General features: G+C 44.9%; 2 protein-coding genes across 4 annotated transcripts; one reads left to right on the top strand and one right to left on the bottom strand.

Annotated features, from left to right (window-relative positions):
• The first annotated feature begins 315 nt into the window (after positions 1-315).
• On the top strand, positions 316-2,383 carry Comtd1 (catechol-O-methyltransferase domain containing 1). The gene is made up of 7 exons (XM_020175039.2): positions 316-525; positions 691-803; positions 1,086-1,191; positions 1,280-1,398; positions 1,486-1,540; positions 1,797-1,930; positions 2,135-2,383. The coding sequence occupies exons 1-7, from the start codon at positions 432-434 to the stop codon at positions 2,285-2,287; spliced, it is 774 nt and encodes a 257-aa protein (XP_020030628.2). The 5' UTR covers positions 316-431; the 3' UTR covers positions 2,288-2,383.
• Positions 2,384-4,345: 1,962 nt separating this feature from the next.
• Vdac2 (voltage dependent anion channel 2) lies at positions 4,346-17,158 on the bottom strand. Of its 3 annotated transcripts, XM_020175038.2 has the most exons (10): positions 17,002-17,158; positions 16,748-16,802; positions 15,641-15,709; positions 14,620-14,669; positions 11,196-11,348; positions 11,052-11,104; positions 10,376-10,603; positions 9,372-9,522; positions 6,206-6,263; positions 4,346-5,088 (listed from the first exon to the last, which is right to left on the bottom strand). In XM_020175038.2, exons 2-10 carry the CDS (start codon positions 16,776-16,778, stop codon positions 4,997-4,999), a joined length of 885 nt encoding a protein of 294 aa, XP_020030627.2. In that variant the 5' UTR covers positions 16,779-16,802; positions 17,002-17,158; the 3' UTR covers positions 4,346-4,996. The 3 variants fall into 3 exon arrangements, with proteins under 3 accessions (XP_020030627.2, XP_073935323.1, XP_073935322.1); XM_074079222.1 differs by lacking the exon at positions 4,346-5,088 and having other exon boundaries at positions 6,249-6,281; XM_074079221.1 differs by lacking the exons at positions 4,346-5,088; positions 6,206-6,263 and adding an exon at positions 6,626-8,963.
• Positions 17,159-18,335: the final 1,177 nt, after the last annotated feature.

Raw genomic sequence — 18,335 nt, 5'->3', positions numbered from 1 at the left:
TAGGGTTCGTGAATTTGTATCACTTGTACTGGCTACGTTAAACCGACATCCTACACACATACACAACCACATATGCCCTAGGGACCTCAGCAGAAGTGGTGGCAAGGGAAATAAGTCTATCGGGGGAGATGAGAGCAGTGGAATTAGATTTGCGTCCTGGGAGCCAGGCGTCTAGACCGCGGACTCAGGGCAGGAGAATTCAGACACTAGCTGCAGGGTCTGAGCCTCTCCTCGGCGCAGTTCCGAACTCGGCCACCAGATGGCGCGGGGCTCCCTCGGGCGGAGCTTGCAGTAAGACGATGTGGTCACCAGATGGTGCTCTCAGCCTTGCCCGCCGGGCCGGGACAAGGTGGAGCCCAGCCGGCCGGCGAGAGAAATCGGGTCCCAGCGGCTCCAGTGCTCGTGACCCGCCGCCGCCTGCTACCCGCGCCATGACGCAGCCGGTGCCCCGGCTCTCTGTTCCCGCCGCGCTGGCCCTGGGTTCGGCTGCGCTGGGCGCCGCGTTCGCCACCGGCCTCTTTCTGGGTGAGCATGGCCGTGCTGCCGCAGCCGCCCCGGGCGGGCGGGAGGGCGCGGGTCAGAGCCTGCGAGCCCGCGCAGGTGGCCGCGGCTCCGCGCAGGTGGCGTGGCTCAGGCTAACCCTTGGCGCCTCTGAGCCCCAGGTCCTACCCAACACCCTCTCCCCGGCAGGGAGACGGTTCCGGCGACATCAGCGCCTACTGCCCCCTGAGGACAATCCCCTGTGGCAGTATCTGTTGAGCAGGTCCATGCGGGAGCACCCCGCGCTGCGCAGCCTGAGGCTGGTCAGTAGGGTTGGGGCCAGGAACGGGCATCCTGACCGGCTTGGTGGGTCCCACGTGGCTGTGTGACCTTGGGCTGGAAGGTGGCCCTCTCTGAGCTTCCGGGTTCCGCAGTCCGGTGTTAATGGATGTTCCCAGAGGGACTGTCCCCCTCTAGGCAACGCCCACGGCCGCACCTCTGGGGGGGTAAGGGGGTACGGAACTTATGGCGAGGGAGGGAGGTACGGAACCTGTGGAGAGGATGGGTGACTGGCAGAATTGGTGTCACCCTGTCCCCACACACAGCTGACCCTGGAGCAGCCGGAAGGGGATTCCATGATGACCTGTGAGCAAGCCCAGCTTCTGGCCAACCTGGCGCGGCTTATCAAGGCTAAGAAGGCACTGGACCTGGGTACGGGCGCGCGGTCTGGATCTCTGGGGCCCGGGTCTCTAGGGTGTCCTCCACCCTGGTCTGAGCCTATCCATGTCCCCGTCCCCAGGAACTTTCACCGGCTACTCCGCCGTGGCGCTGGCCCTGGCGCTGCCCCCGACCGGGCGCGTGGTGACCTGCGAGGTGGATGCGGGGCTCCCCGAGGTGGGGCGGCCCCTGTGGAGGCAGGTGAGGGTCCCACACACTGAGGCCGCGGGGGCTCCGGGCGAGGGGGGGCAGGCATGCCGCCTCTGACCTCGCTCGCTCCTTCCGCAGGCCGAGGTGGAGCACAAGATCGACCTTCGGCTGAAGCCCGCTCTGGAGACCCTGGGTGAGCACCGGAGCAGGAAGGGCCTTGCTCTTTTTCCCAAACGGGACCACTGACGGAAGTTGGTGGCCAGGTCTACCCGGAGGCACTGACAGCGCCCCCCAACCGCCTGGCCTCATGGTAGGCGGCCACTCATGGGTGACAGGCCTGGCATCCCAGCCCGATGCCATGTGTCACAGCGCCTGGGCCGGCCTGGTCAGGGGCTTCCTGCCACCGGGACTGCAGACTCAGCTGCACCCGCCCCTCTTTCCCCCGTAAGACGAGCTCCTGGCGGCGGGCGAGGCCGGCACCTTCGACGTGGCGGTGGTGGACGCGGACAAGGAGAACTGCGCTGCCTACTACGAGCGGTGTCTGCAGCTGCTTCGCGCTGGAGGCGTGCTCGCCGTGCTCAGAGTAAGGGCTCCACCCGGCTGGAAGTCAGCACCCTCTCGGGATGGGCCCTTCCCTTCGTCCCAAAGCCCCGTCCAGCACTTGCAGGCGCCTCCGCTGGGGTCCTGGGTCTCCAGCTCTCGCCCCGCCCCCTACTCGAGCACCTCCCCCGGGCCCCGCCTCCGCGGCTGTCGTCCCCACCCCTCGTGATGCCCCGCCCCTCCACAGGTCCTGTGGCGTGGAGAGGTGCTGCAGGCTCAGCAAGGGAATGCAGCAGCGGAATGCGTGCGAAACCTAAACGAGCGCATCCGGAGGGACACCAGGGTGTACATTAGCCTCCTGCCCTTGGGCGACGGCCTCACCCTGGCCTTCAAGATCTAGGACTGGCTCCCAGGGAGTGGACTTCACAGAAGGAACCTAGGAATCCCCAGGCATTGATCCAGAAGTCCTAACAATAAAGTGGGCTGGGACACATGACTTTCTGAGTCTCCCTAACTGGCCATCGAACGGGGGGTGTGAGGGTGGGGACCCGGTGCAGGCAGTTTTTCCGCTTAAAGGAGGCCTTCAGATCACAGCTGGTCACGCCCTCCTTGCACCAGTGTTGTAGCTCTATGGCCAGGTAGGATGTCTTTTTAATTTATCTGGCAGTGTACCTAGCTCCTCAGGCTTGCTTCCACCTGGCAGGGGCTGATGGTTAGATACAAGGTTGAACTCTCTTGGTCTCCCTCCTACATCTCTGTCCCAGGCAGGTGAAGTTCCTGGGACTGGTGAGAAGACCACTCCTGGGATCTGACAGTGGAAGAGAGGACCAAATACCAAGAATTTTTGTAGGTTATGCCAGTTGTGCTGGCAGTCTGTCACGTTCTCACAGAACTGCCAGCTTATCCAGCCTCACCTCTGCCGTAGAAGCCCTGGTCAGTGGCCTCTTGGTCTAGACCTGAATACCTCAAGGTTGACTTGAAATCTCCCAGCTCTCCCCCTGAAGTCCTGAAGGAAGGTGAGGGGACTGCCGCTGTCCAAGGTAAAACCGTTAATCTTTAACACATTTCCTTGAGGAAGACAAAGAACTTCAGGCTTTCCTGTACCACCCTTTAGTGGGTACTAGAGCCAGGCTTTACCCAGCACCTTCAAGCCAGGTATTTTGCTTCTCCTTCAAATCTCCCCAATCCCACACAATGTTACCTCACTAACACTACTTCAAGGCCACAGGCAGGAGTAGCTGTATGGAACACAACACTAAGGCCAGGGTGGTAGAAGTGCACCCGGAAACTGTTGGAACCATAGCCACAGGAGCTGCGAGAACCCAATCCCACCACTCATAGTTTACCTTGCATTCTGCACACCCTCAAGACCCTGGTAAACACTGCTCTTTCTCCCTAACTCCTAGAAGCATACTGGGGTACACATGGGTGACTAGATCCAATCTTATTTAAGGAAATCCTTGACAAACTGTAACTTACTTGGGCACTTCAGTCTACACTACTGAGCCAGGTGAGCTCCAACTGCAGCATGAAGCACACTGGTTAACTGAAGGGCAGCAGGCCATCCAGAGGGCTTCAGGGCCAGCCAGTCTTGTAACCAGACTTCCTGCTGGGCACCAGGAGTAGTTTGATCAGTTATCTGTGGGTCTATGTTGAACTGACATGCTTTCATGCCTAGCTTGGACATTTACCTTTTCCTATTACCTTCCCACCTGAATAAGGTCCTGACTCAAAATTCCAACCTGTTGCCATTGAGACATATGTCTGGGGAAAGCCTTTTGAAGAATCAATCTGATTCATGTGGGCCACCCCAGCCAATCCATTAAAACAAACCTAATGAGACCAGAAGGGGTTTCTGTGTCCCTCTCAAGTCAGTGTGGAGAGCTTGCTTGAACTCCACCTCATCAGATTCATCTCAACCTACAGGATTTTAGCATATACCTAAGGGTATACCATTTTCTTACCTGTTTCTCAAGCTTCAAACTCAACTTCAGGTCTCATATTCCAGATGTGCTAAACAAATCTCCCCCCCTTTCTCTAACCTTTCATTTTATCCTTCAAATTGCCTCCTCCCACCAGAAAATTTGCTCTTTTCCAGTGTTTCAAGCAGAATCACCCATCAATCATTCACACCCATAGGAAGTCCAGGTAAAGGTCAGGGAGGTTGCCCCTGGTCTCATACCTTGGTCCAGCATTTTCATGTATCTGCTGGAAGAAAATGAGTAATAACATCAGGCTAGGGCCCGAATATTTCCCTCGCAGCTCTTTCAGTTTCAGACACTGTCTACACTTTACTCCATCCACTGATCTAGAGCCTAGTTCATCATCTACAGCCATGGCTGAGGTATGCCCTTTGTGCACAAACTTTCAGCACCATTCACACGTTTCCCTCTGCCACTTACTCTCCAATTACCTCTAGAGTTAACCAGGATTCAATGTAACTTTGCAACAACTTGGAAACTTTAGATGTCCTCTTGTTTTTATTGTAATCACGTTATTCTAGGGACACAAGGAACTTTGTGGCACAGATTTAAGTAAAGAGCAAAATGCTCACCAAAAAAAAATCAAGTATTAACTAGATACCGGGGAGATTTGACCCTAGCTGGCAAATTTTTAACTCTGCAAATACTTGGAGTCATTAATTATGTACACTTGTTTTATTCATAATTTGTAATGTTCTGGAATACCAAAGTAATTCTAATGATGGTTAAATTTAACAAAAAATCTTCAGCCTCACCTTAAAACATCCACTGATCTATCTCACTTAATGGCAATAGTCAATGTTTTGGAGCATAAAAACAAACATGCACACATCGCACAGTTTTCATAAAGGTCTATTTCATTATTGGTGGGTAGCGCATTTAACAGTTAAATACATTTAAATAATGTATGGGTGACTGCACGACCGCAGCATTGGTAACTAGATAACCAATTCAACTAGAAACCAGCTAACAAGTAACTGTCTAAATATTTAAAATACAGCTCTTGTTTAGATTATCCTTTGTTTTGATCACCTTCTTAGGGGAGAAAAAAAGCCTGCTGGTCACAATGGAAATATATTAAGGCCAAATCTTCTGATATCCATTTCCAGAGGTTTCTTTCGGCTGGATTAAGCCTCCAATTCCAGGGCAAGCCCAAGTTTGTGGCCTCCAGCATTAATGCTCTTCCCATCTACCAGAGCAGACAGTGTAAGCTTCACACCTGTAACAAAGCAAACCATCATGATGACCCTGGAAACACTTCACTCCCAGTCTGAGTCTTCACTATCACTTGCTCAGCCTGTCACTTGACATACCAGTGCCAGCCACCAGAGGGCACGTGGAAGTACTGAGAGACTAATAAGGCACCAGGCTGGGTAAAAGTAAGATGTCAGAGCATAAAAAGGTTAGTAATAAGAAACACATTCAAAGTGTTCTTAAAACACTATCCATATTAAAAGGTACTCAGAAAGATTTAATAATGATTAGACTCTACAAAGGAAAAAAAAACCATAAAGAGACATTTGGGGACAAGTGGGGAAATCTGAATACCGATTACATATTAAGAAAATTAATGCTGATTCTCTTAGCTGTGACAATTGTGACAGAGGAAAATGCCTTACTCCTAGGATACGCATGCTATGGCTATAAAGCACACACTTTTAAGGTATGTAAGAAGGGAGTTTCGTGTACCAGAGAGAATGGTACTGTCAGTAACTGGACAGGTTGGGTGTTCACTGTATCATTCTTTCTAGGTTCCAAAATAGTTAAAATAAAATTGGGGAAGGAGGGGATCCCTATTAGGAGGGGAAAAAAAATCTCCCAGTACTTTAGAACCTTGTAAGTCAAATAGTTTATGAAGCTGTGAACTGAGCTCATCAGAAATGTAGAAGTCCCCATCCTGCCCTACTGGATCAATTTCCATATGAACAAGACTCCCTAGGTCACTCAAGCCCACAATGACATTTGAGAAGTGCTGGTCTAGAACACATAGCAAGGAGCAAAAAACATTATGTAAAATAAGACTTCAGAGATAGAACCAATGAAATCAATGGGTGAACTTTTCAGACACAAGTAAGGAAACTGAATGGGGAATGGGTGTAAATAATGAGTCAGTGCTAACTTTCTTAGGTGTTGACAATAGTATTGTGGTGATGCAGAAGAATGTTCTCATTCTGAAAAGAAGCATGGGGGGAATGATAAGCTGCAACTTCCAATTTAAAAAAAAAAGGAATAATCAATTCTTCTATATGCATGAGACATATGTAATTGAAGCTAAGAAATAAAAATTAATTCTTAAAATAATGTCAAAACAATCCTACTTTATCAAGAATACTTACCAGGCCTCAGAGTCTGAGTGTAGCCCACTCCAATTAAACTAGAGTTATTAACTTTTGCCTAAAACAAAATGAACAACTGTTAAGAATTTTTGAATGGAGAGACAAAACTCCTGCACGTTTTGCTATCATGCATTATGAAGAGTACAACTTTTTAATTCACATGTAATAAAATTTAATATTGTATACTAAGCCAAAAAAAAAAAAAAAAGTGCCACTTAAAACTTATACATTAACAAGCCAGTGCCAGTAGTTCACACCTGTAATCCTAGCTACCTGGGAGGCTGACTGGAGAACTGTAGTTCAAGGCCATCCTGGGTAAATAGTTTATGAGACCCTACCATCTCCAAATTAACCAGAGCAATAAAATGTACTGGAGATGTGGCTCAAGTGGTAGAGCACCTGTTTTGTAAGCACAAAGCCCTGAGTTCAAAACCCAGTCCCATCAACTAAATAAAAATTATCCATCAACTCAAAATCAAATTTTAAGTAGAACCCAACAATACCCTTGACACCAATTAAGATGTGTCCACAGACCGCCCCCCACACACAAAATGCCCATACAACACAAAAACCAAACTGCTCTCATTAAAAAAAAAAAAAAAATCATCCTTACTGAGGATTGGTGGAATGGCTCAAGTGGTAGTGCATCTGCCTAGCAAGCAGAAGGCCCTGAGTTCAAACCCCAGTACCAATAAATTAAAATAATAAAATAAAATCTACCTTTAAAAAAAAAAAAAACCCCATCCTTACTGAGTCTAGTCTAAGCATAAAAGCAGGTCAAAATGTGGCTGGTGAAGCCTCCCAGGCTCACTACAGGTAGTACACACCAGCTTTGAATACAGGGTGTTAAGTTCCATTCATGATTTAGAAAAATATATTACTACTTTTAGAGCTCTTCCTAAAATCTTTAAATGACAAGTACTTCCTCATATCTCTAAGTCACTGGGTCTAGCTTTGGGGAACTAGTCTGTACCTCCAAGAGGCTCCAAAGGAACATGGCCTATCAATCAAAATTCTGCCATCCTTACATAATACTAACACTCACATTTGAGGATTTAGTCACAGACCTTTCAAGGGCTGGGAGGAACCCAAAATATGGAGGGCAAAATATGTTAAAACAGAAGCTCCTTCTAGCTCTATTCCCCACCTCTGACATCATGAGGCTATACTAGAGACTCTAAATGGGAACACCTTGCGCTCATCTCAGGGCGTAGGCAGCCTAGCCAGGCAACCGTGTCCTCCAGATCTGAAAACTATGGTATGAAGGTAACATACAGTCTGTGAGGAAAACATATTTGGAACGGATGTGGTAACTATACTGTTAACACATAACATGGAAACACATAGTCCAGAGAAAGAAATGATTTAACTGTACAGGCAAAAGTCATACAACATGTGCGGTCACTTAATATTATAGCCAAATCTTCGTAAGCCTCCAATGACCATGTGAGTTATTTGTCTAAGGAAGAAATACCCTCACTAATGACCATCGTTGGCCCAACATATTAAAAGTCTCAAATGTCACATACAAGTTTTTACTATTTATCAATATTTAATAACCATCAAACTAGCAACAGCAGCTCTATCTAGGTGGGAAATGCTAGTTAACTTTCCAAACTAATTCTCAGTAGTCACTCAATGAGACATGAATGCCAAGCTTCCTTCCCATTTTAGCCTAGTGGCTGAAAGGCACTTCTGACAGCTGGCCTTCAATCTGTGATGGTAGCTGGGCTCTGGTGGCTCATAACTATGATCCTAGCTATTTGGGAAGCTGAGATCAGAGGATCAAGGTTCTACATCAGCCTGGGCAAATAGTTCTAGAGACCCCATCACCAAAAATAACCAGAGCAAAATGTACTGGAGGTGTGGCTCAGGTGGTAGAGCACCTGCTTTGCAATGAAGCCCTGAGTGCAAACCACAACCCCACCAAAAATAAATAAATAAATAAATTCTGTGATGGTGCCACAGACATACATTTGAAGAGAACAGCAACTTATCACAGAATAGTGTGTTGGACTTTGCCAATGGGAAAAGTTTTCTGGATGTTGCCGTTCTATCTGATTATAACTGTGCTAAAGTAAAACAAGAATGGGAATAAAACTTCACTGCCTAGACTATAGAACCCAGTATGCAGCAATGCCTTCCTACTGTAAACAGAGTGAGGCATAAACTTTCAATGTGTTTGGCAAATGTAGGAGGCCCTGTTTGGAATGGTGAGAAATTTATGGTAGAACCAGCTTATATAACTTACTTCAAAGCCAAAAAAAAAAAAAAAGAAAAACCTTTGACTGCCTAAATTACCAAAACATACTGTCCTCAGGCATAAAGAGTACTTTATGTAACAGAAATAACTCATGGATGGTTTAACTTTCTTTCATTTCCAGTACATACAGTACAGGCAGTCTCTGACCTGTAAGCAATTAACTCACAGGAACAGCTGCTGAAAGGAAGCCAGCCCCTCAGTACCCTCACACTGTACTTTCTCCTAATTCAACTCACTGTGAAGGGATAAACAGCAAAAAAAAACTGAAGGACAGGACTAGAGTGGCCAACCATCCTGTTTTCCCCTTTGAAGAGTGGGTGGGATTCCTCAGACTGCTGAGCTTTTTACAGGGACTGACCCAGGCAACACAGGATATTCTGCTTACCCCAAACGTACTGAAATCAAGACATGGGGTCCACTCCTGACTCCCTTCCCCTGCCCACTCTACAGCAGTATTGTTAAGTACTTTCCCTTGCCAAGCTTCAGTTTCTTCACCTGTAAAAATGGCATGTGTACCAATGACCAGTGATCAAATCTGAAGTTACTTCATAAACCATAAGAAACAAAGAACGTTTCAAGTACTATTATTCCCTAACACAAGTAAGAATTGCCCAGAGCCCGAAACACTGGCTACCCCCAGGAGTAAGACAGGCTCGGAGCTCAGGATTATTATCAATACTAATTCAACAACTTTTGAGGTTAAATGAATTTCTGTGGCCTGGCCTGGAAAGAAACCTCTAATACTGTCTCCATGGGAAAAGCAGCATTCCAAATTCTAATCCCAATTGATCTGCAAACTGGGGATGTTTAAATCACACTTTAAAATTTCAACATGACTCAATATACCCAAAGATTAATTCCCACAACCAAAAAACCCCATTCTAAAGCTACAGAAGTACTCACAGAAATGGAAGCAGTGGGATCCAACTGATATTTAGCTGCAATGCCAAAACGAGTACAGTTGGTACCTGATGTCCAAGCAAGATTTACTGAAGTATCAAGATCTTCACATACTTTCTGATAAATTGATCCTCCAAATTCTGTTCCATCATTGCTATAAAATATTTTAAATTAGTAAGTCTGCAATAAACAATGTAATCATCTCTAAGGCAGAGGCTAATATTGTAACATTACATTTAAATGGGCCACTGCTAGAGTTGGGGAGGTAGCTCAATGGTAGAACATTTGCCTAGAATGCACCAGGCCCTGGATGCAATCCCCAGAACCAATAGAAAGCCATTGCTCATGTTGGTCTCTCCTGTCTATTGAAAACTTCAAAGTCTTAAAAGGTCTTTTTTCTAACCTATATCTCAAACACAAGGATTGATAAAATAATTCACAGTACATTCATCCAGTAAAATTCCCACACAATCATGCTGTAAAACACATAATACGATGAGAAAATCATCAAAATTTAAAAGGGTTTTAAAACATCCCAGGCATGCAGACAGACACAACACAACCTGAGGGTGTGGCTCAGTGATACACTAAAACATTAACATAAAGACTACTCAAAGGGAAAAAAAAATCTAAGTCCTCTCTATTATATAATTTGGGTTAGGTAAAAGCCCCACACATTTTAGACAATCCTATCAAGTTGGCACCACACACATCACAGCTAGTAAGTCAGAAGAATGCACTGGCAGCAGTCTACCAATGTCTAATACCTCTAGTTCTAAAGACACAGAGCTTATCAAGCCAAATGTGAACAACATTTTCTCTCTCATCACTCAAAATCAAACTAACATTTTCATTATATACTTCTGAGGTACACCTTTTGTTTTTGTTTCAAATGCTGAAAGAAAACCTTTAGGTTGCAACAGGAGTGCTAACAGGTGACAAGAGATGACATCAAATACCATCCTCTAAGGGCCTCTATCACAATAATTTACAAAAGAAATACTTACACATTAGTATGTAGCTGGAAGTCTCCAGTCCTGTAGCCCACTGCGAAGTTATTCCTTGTCAGCTTTGATTTGGCACTGTCAAAGGTCATCTGGTACCCAGCAAGCCAGCCCTCATAACCAAAGACAGCTGAACCATGGATTGCAGGCCCAGCAAAATCAAAGTCAACATCACAACCAAGGTTTATACACTCCCTCTTGTAAGAGGACTTGATTTTACCACTTTTCTTTCTGGAAGAAGAACAAACTGACTTAAAAATGATGCCAGCAAAAAAAAAAAAAAATTGATACATATAATTTCTGCACATAGTGCACAGTATGACTGGAGTAAAGGAAACACCATAGGTTAAAAACAAAATCATAGGTTAAAAAATAGTAAATGAACTATGGACAAGGGCACAGGGTTAACTGGACTGCCATCATAGGAAGACTGCTTTATAAACTGGCAATTATTCACAAAAGCCTCTTAGAAACAAGTTAATTACCCAAGTTAGTGCCACAATAAAGAGGCAAATATTTGAAAGAAAACCATATGATAGCAACCATAGCCTTCCAAAAGCAGAAACAGATTAGCCACTAAAAGGCAGTTTAGTAAACAGTCAAATAATAAATGTGCATCTTTCCTAAGGAGACAAGAAATGTTTTTAAACTTAATGCAGGTTAAAATATCCAGCCTTACCCTGTATTTGGTGAGAAGGTAGTATCAAATGTAAGTTTCAAACCTTGACAAATCTATTTTGGAAGAAAAAAGTAATTTATGTTCAGTTTTATTTCCTTTTTGAAACACAAAACTAAAAATACTACAGCATTTTTGAAATGTTACCTGGTCTTCAATTGCAATTTCTGTTCCCAGAGTATTATCAGTGTTCCATTTTTCTGTGAAAGTCAGACCATACTCACACCATTTGTATTTGGTCTCCAAGGTCCCGGTAACTTTACCAGTGTCTGTATTAGATGAACCAGATGTTGAGAATTCCTAAAAAGACAATAAATAACTTCATGAACCTTCTCATAAGCCTAGAAGAATGCACTGCCTCACCTACACTACACTCTTCACACTGTGCCACTCCTTCAGTATTAATAGTGACAAATTCACCTTTAATTAACTGACATCTTATTTACAGCTGACATTTCCAAAAATCAATCACAAATTAACCTGTAGCTAAGTTTCAAGTGGACAACAAACTGTCACCTTTTTAAGACAACTTCTGCTAAGGCAATATTGTTTACAATGCAAAACTCAATGGAGAGGAGCTAATGATGTAGTTCAGTAGTAGAGCACTTGCTAAACATGTACAAGGCCTTCAGCTCTATTACCAGCACCACAAAAAGCAAACAAACAAAAAACAATGAGGAGAAAAGCATCCCACAATAGCAATCCACGCCATGAACGAGAGTTTTTAAAAAACTTCTTTGATAATTCCAACATCCAGCTTTTCTGAGAGTCTTCACCTAGTTACATGCCTTTCCAACACATTTTCATTTAAAAAAAAAAAAATTGGAGGGACTTACAGAATTACTCTATAGCTGGTTTATATAGCACTTAATATAAACTACATTTTGTATCATAGGTATCAATAGAAAAATAATCTAATGAAGGGATCAAGTTGAAGTGCAGTATACAATCTTACATTTGTAGCAAGGAGAAATAATTTGCCAATCCCTAACTGTACACCAAATGAAAACAAAATGAATACTATGAAAGGCTTATCTGAAATTTAGATTTTGCTACGGATAATCTAAGTATCTAATAATCTTATAGAGTTCAATACATAAGCAAGCAGTTGTAATCTTCTAAGAAAAAACAGTATTTTAGGGCTGGTGGAATAGCTCAAGTGGTAGAGCGCCTGCCTAGCAAGCATGCAGCCCTGAATTCAAACCCCAGTACTGCCCAAAAAAAAAACCATTATTTTAAAATGCCCTCTGAGGATTCTGATTCACAATTTTTCTACCAATGGTGGCTCTATACTCTGGCCACTGGAAAGCCAAGTCTAAAGATGGCTGATCTGAAACAATTAAAAGAAAAAAAAAAAAAAAAAAAACTGTGACCAGAAATTGTCACACCTGCAAAGTGAGAAAATATCAAAGCCTGTATCAAGGACAGAAACCAGTTATCCTTCACTTAGAAAACAGAACATTTTTGTGACTATAGGTCTACAGTTAAACAGACCCAAATCTAGTTTCTCCTGAAACTAGAAATATTTATTAACAGGAATTTCAACATAGCTTGGCACTCAATCCCATACTAAAAACCACTAAACCAGGTTATGTTAGGAAATAACATACTTAATTTTGGGGGATGTTTCCTAATAACAAAGTCTACCTGTGGAAGAGTAAATTGAACCTGACACCGTGAAGGCTTTTGCATACTTCCATACTTTCTACACAAAAGGATATCACTATTGAAACAGTATATATAAAGCATATTCTTCTAGCATATAGTTTAAATGGGAAATGTGTACAATAGTCATTTTTAATCCTCAGTGATAATGACTAAGTACAAGGCCCCACCTACTGCCATCTATCAGCCCACAGATCAAGAGCCAACCTATGTACATGGGAAGAAATCTTCAAGGCAAAGAGCAACATTAATCACCCTGGTTGGGGGGGGGGGGTGGGGGGAGCACAGATGATGCCAAGTGGAGCTATTCACTCCATCACTACACATTTTGACTTCTACATTTTAGGGCAACTTGAACATCTGTACAATTCAGGTTAAGTTCCTTAATGGGACTTAATTAGAGCTAGGAACATATTATAGTGTAACTACCATTTTATATATATAAACTATAAACAAAACATTCTCTAAGGGCTGGGAGTATAGCTTAGTGGTGGAGCATCTGCCTAGCATGTACAAAAATCTGGGTTAGATCCCCAGCATCAAGGTGGGGGGTGGGGGAGAGGAGGAATATGAGGATATGACAGGGACTCTAATTTAGTTCCTATATATCCTCATGATCTTAAACCTACTTTCACATAACTTTTCCAAGCCCTATCCACACAAGCCTTTCCTTTCTGATAAAGATTTTTGATTTTTTCAATCTAGTACTAGATAAAATTCCCTGATTATTCCCAATTTAAAGTTTGTCTCTCTAGCTGAAAGAAAACGTTTGAAAAACACAAGGATCAAGTCTTCCATTTTTTAGAAGGCCTTTAGTATTTCAACAAATGCACAACCATTTGTAGGGGTCTCAACAGATTTTAAAATGAGAAACACACACACATAGGAAAACACAGGCTGGGAAAGTAGATCAATGAAAAAAGTGTAAGGTCTTGGGTTCAATCCCTGACAACACAAAAAAGAAACCCACCTCAACTGATCTGTAAGCTGTTAACTTGATCAAGTAACTCACTCAACTATAACTAAAATGTCAGGCTTCCTTGCAGACCAAAGAAATCAAATTACAGACATAAAACCCCAGAAACTCAACAAGTCTGGGCACTGGAACTACAATAGGATTAACTTTAACAGATGCTAGTTATATGCACCACACCAAGAATTTATCAAAACAACCAGTAATATTCTAATGTACACAATACACCCACTCCAAAAATAGTCTCAAAACAAATTTTAGGGAAAAATGGCACAAACAATGTATGCACATATGAATAAATAAACAATTTTAGAGCAAGAAAAAATTACACAAACTTAAATTTTACTTTATCCCTTCTGTAGGAGTTTGTGGGAGGACTGACACCCACATATCAAGATATTAAACCCTTTGAAGATCTTCAAATTGGGACTCCATAAACTCACAAAATGTGTAAGTCTCCGTAAGTGGCTAGAATATGGCCACCATATAAATGGTTACTATACTAAATAAGTTACTGAATACTTTCATGCCCAGAACTGTGACAATCATTTAAGAAAATGGGTTACAAGAATCTAACAGGGTGCCTTTAAGCTTGCAATCTACATGAGGAAATGACCAGTATCTTTCCCAAATTCTTTGTGCATATACAGTAATGCACATATACACCGTAATATGGCAAAAAGACCACATGAAAAGAAATTATATACAAAACCAAAATAAATCAGGTTACATGCAACTCACTTAAAACAAAATAATATCTGCCCTTTTTTTGGTGGGGCTGGGGTATGAACCCAGGGCCTTGCACTTGCTCTACCACTTGAGGATTACCCCCAACCCTTTGCCTCTTCTTTAAGGTAAAACAGGTAGACATCGTTCAATTATGAATTTTTTATGGGTTAAAAATTATAAACTTATTGGATATCCAACACTCACCACACCACTGCATGACTTTGTTTTCACATCCAATTTCACCAACCCAAAGCCTTTAAAAAAAGAGTAAAAGGTAACAAAATGATTCTTCTGTATAAAAGACACATACCTGTCACTGACAATACATTTTCCACATATCCACAAGGGAATAAAAATGTACTGATACACTATGTATTTTATTTCTTTGGCAGTACTGGGTTTGAACTCAGGATCTTGCACTTGCATGCTAAGCAAGTGCTCTATCACTTGAGCCATGCCCCAGGCCTTTTTGCTTTAGCTTGTTTTACAGGTAGGAATTTTATAGTTTTTCCCTGGGCCTAGATCTTTTACCTCTGCCTCACTGGCATAGCTGGGATTGCAAGCATATACCAAATTTTAAAAAGTAGTCTATTTAAGACTGACTTGATAAAGGACAGAATATCTCTATGCTGCTCTGCCTAATGTGTTGCTATATAGCTGTCTCTGACCACCCCCAAAAAAAATGCTTTCAAGATTAATCTAATGGTTAATCTAAATTTAACCATTAGATTAGAAAATCAATTTGATTTAAATCTTTGAGTGGCCAACAGTTTATCATAACACAGACATTTAGGGCATTTATCCCAAAGAGGCATGTATCTCCATGAAGGGAGGAGAGAGTGTATGGAACAAAATCTTCAAGACAAAAACTCAAATTCACTTTAAAAAGCCAATAACTCTTTAAAGGTATCAAGAGTAACAAACACAAAGGTGAAACAGTAATACATCACAACTTCAGTCAGCCAGGCCTAAGCTATAATTAAAGATAAAGAGAGCACAAGCTGCTTTTTCTTAAAGATTAAAATCCATGAACTATGGCTTGAAAAATCTGTGGGAAACTGGGGTGGACTGTAACACTTATTTCCATAGAAGTTTAACCTAAAATGTATCTAAGAGAAGAATCAATGCCGCAAGTTATTTACAGTTTAAAGAAATGATTAATTTTTCTAAGAGATCCAACCACGTATTTTCGCTTCTGTTCTAAAATTAATGGAAAAGTTCTTACCAAATCCTTTGTTGAAAACATCTCTGGCAGCTTTGCCAAGGTCAGCATATGATGGAGGGATACACATTGCTGGTAAGAAGAAACATTCCAGTGTTAATGTTCCTGTTCTCCCACCATCTGTCCACTACACTATAAGACACCACTGACCGTTTAAGTTCAAGTAGTCCAATTTGCTGCAATTATGTTTTTGATGCCACCAGGGGCTACAATAAAACTATGACAACACATGGAAGAGACATTCCTAAAAGTCTTATTTCAAAAACATGAACAGCCAGGCTGTTACACAAACTTGAGAAAATCATTCCAAGATAAATAATCAGACTTGCACAGTTAAATTTTACAGTGTCCACACCTCTACAACCTCACTTCATAGAACCAAACTGGTACAAAGTGTGTACACACATCTAACGAAACCCACCACTGAATGCGACAAAAATCAAAACTTAAGACGAGGCCCTTTCCTCTGACATACCCCTTGGCACCCTCCGCGAGATCAAAACCCGCACTCACAGAAGGGAACGCAACGCTCTGGGAACTTAAATATTGGGACGTAGGAAAACAAATACAGCCCTCTATGTTTCCGCTCAAGTATCTACATCAACTAAATATCAAATGGCACTTTAAACGTATTAATAGGACTCCCAAGTCCTGGGCCATGCAGCGAGGCTTAAGGACACGCAATCCGAGCTATCCCACCAGCTCATTCATTCTACAAAGCACGTCCACGCCCTTAGCAGCACATGTAATGACCTTGCGCTCTCCCAGGGCAGATAACTACTTCCTCTAGAAAGTAACCGATCTGATTCCCCAAAGGCGGAATCCAGCGCTTAATAACTTCTTGCTTTCGAATTCGTCAAAGCCACATCCAAAAGGTGAAGGTGAATGCGGCCCGTGCACCAACGCCCTCCCCCCGACCCTCCCCAAACCACGCGGCCCAGCCCCTCCTCCGCAGAGACGGTGACCAGACCTCCGAGTGGCCACCAAGAGTGACTTCCAAATTCTTAGAGGAATGGGGGGAGGGGGAGGAGAAGTTGCGGTTTTCTGGCCGACTGGTTCCGACCCCTGGACACCGCCGCCCCATCCCGCAGAGGTCCCCGCTCTACTTACGCCGCGCGCAGCTCTGTCCGTAGGTCGCCATGGCGAGGCCGCGGGAAGAGGTGATCTGTAGAAGGGACAAGAAGTGCGGTCAACGGGGGTCAGAGGCGGGTCGCGGGGGGTCTCGGACGGAGCAGGGTGAGGGGCCGCAGGGGAGCGCGGCCATCTTAGAGAGCCAGGGCCAAGCCCAAGTCCGGCTCCGGCCTCCTGCCTTGCCGCCGCGGCGTAGGCCCCGGGGAGGTGGCGTGAGGTGGCCACAGAGGTACCTGGTGGTCTCCTGAGTGCGCCGCCGCCGCCGCCTCTTGGCTCGCTCAGGGTCGGGCTACAGCTGCCGCGGCTGGAGGGCGAAGTGAAGGAGACACCGTTCCGCCCGCCGCAACCCTGTCCTCCCCCAGCCAGGACCCCGCCGCTGCCCTCCGGGCTGTCCGCTGCGCCTGTCCCCGCAGAGCTACCCGCCGCCCACTCCAACCTGCTCCTTTGCAGCCACGTGGACCGACAGCACCTCTGCTCCCGGGATGGGCTGCCTCGGTCCGTCGGCCGTGACCGGGGGAGCAGAAGCCGTCGGGCCTCGGTTCAGGCAGGAATCTGGACAGCCCCAGAGGTGAAGGGGCGTGGAATGGCGGAGGCTGCGCCGCGGCGCCCGCGCGGGCGGGGGGGATGGGGCGGAGGCTCTGTGCGCGTCACGGGCGGGGCGGGGCATCGGACGCGCCCCGCGAGGTCACGTACATCCCTCCAACGCCCTCTTGGCGCTGGTGGGCGGGTTCCCTGCTGGAGACTGCGGACCAGGGAGCTCCTGGAAGGAGCTAGCAAGGCCTCATCGCCTCTTTCCTAAACTAGTGCAGCGTGCACTTCTGAAAGACCGTCAGACTCTCCAGGTCCAGCGAGGAACCTGCAGTCCTCGCGCCCTTCCTACCGTGGTGTCATTGTCACAGGGGACTGGACTGTGCACCTGAGGGTCCGCCCAGAGTTTCCCCTCCCTGAACATACTTATGCACGTCCCAGACTGCCCTGCCCGTCCCCACCCTCTGCCTCAGGGTTGCTCTTCTGGGGCTTCCTCTGCACTCGGGCTGGGACTGCTTTACACACACGCAGAACCGTAGCCTCCACTGGGTGAGACTTGGAGAAAAAGTAGGAACCATGCTGACCAGGCATTGTAACACTGCACCCAGTTCTCTGGGTGTGCAGGAGGAGTGGGGAAGCCAAGAGAAGAAGAAGAAAATGAGCAGTCTGAGAGAAATGGGGTCAATAAAGACTTCCATTCTATCACCTCGCTTAGCCATTTAGCCCAAGTACCTGTTTCTTCATCTATAAAATGACAAGGTTGAATGAAAAGAAGTGATCTTTACTAGTCATTCAGCTGCACAGCCACAGGTCTATGTGCAGAACATCTTCGCCCCCTTTCATCTCTGAGAGCCTCCTCGAATGCTGTCAAGGTTCTGCTGTCCTAAACTAGGAAAAGGCTAACTAGATGGATTTCCACAGTCTAAAAGCCAAATTAAAGCATTGGCCTGATAGATTTCCCTCCCCAGTGCAAGCTCAGCTTGCAGTCTTGCCTGGTCGCAGCTGGGTTTACTCTAGTTGTAAAGCATTAAAAGGGAAG

This window comes from Castor canadensis, chromosome 7 (genome assembly GCF_047511655.1).
Source record: "Castor canadensis chromosome 7, mCasCan1.hap1v2, whole genome shotgun sequence".
Classification (NCBI taxonomy): domain Eukaryota; kingdom Metazoa; phylum Chordata; class Mammalia; order Rodentia; family Castoridae; genus Castor; species Castor canadensis.
The sequence above is the reverse complement of the archived record's forward strand: the minus strand, read 5'-3'. Positions and strand labels throughout refer to the sequence as shown.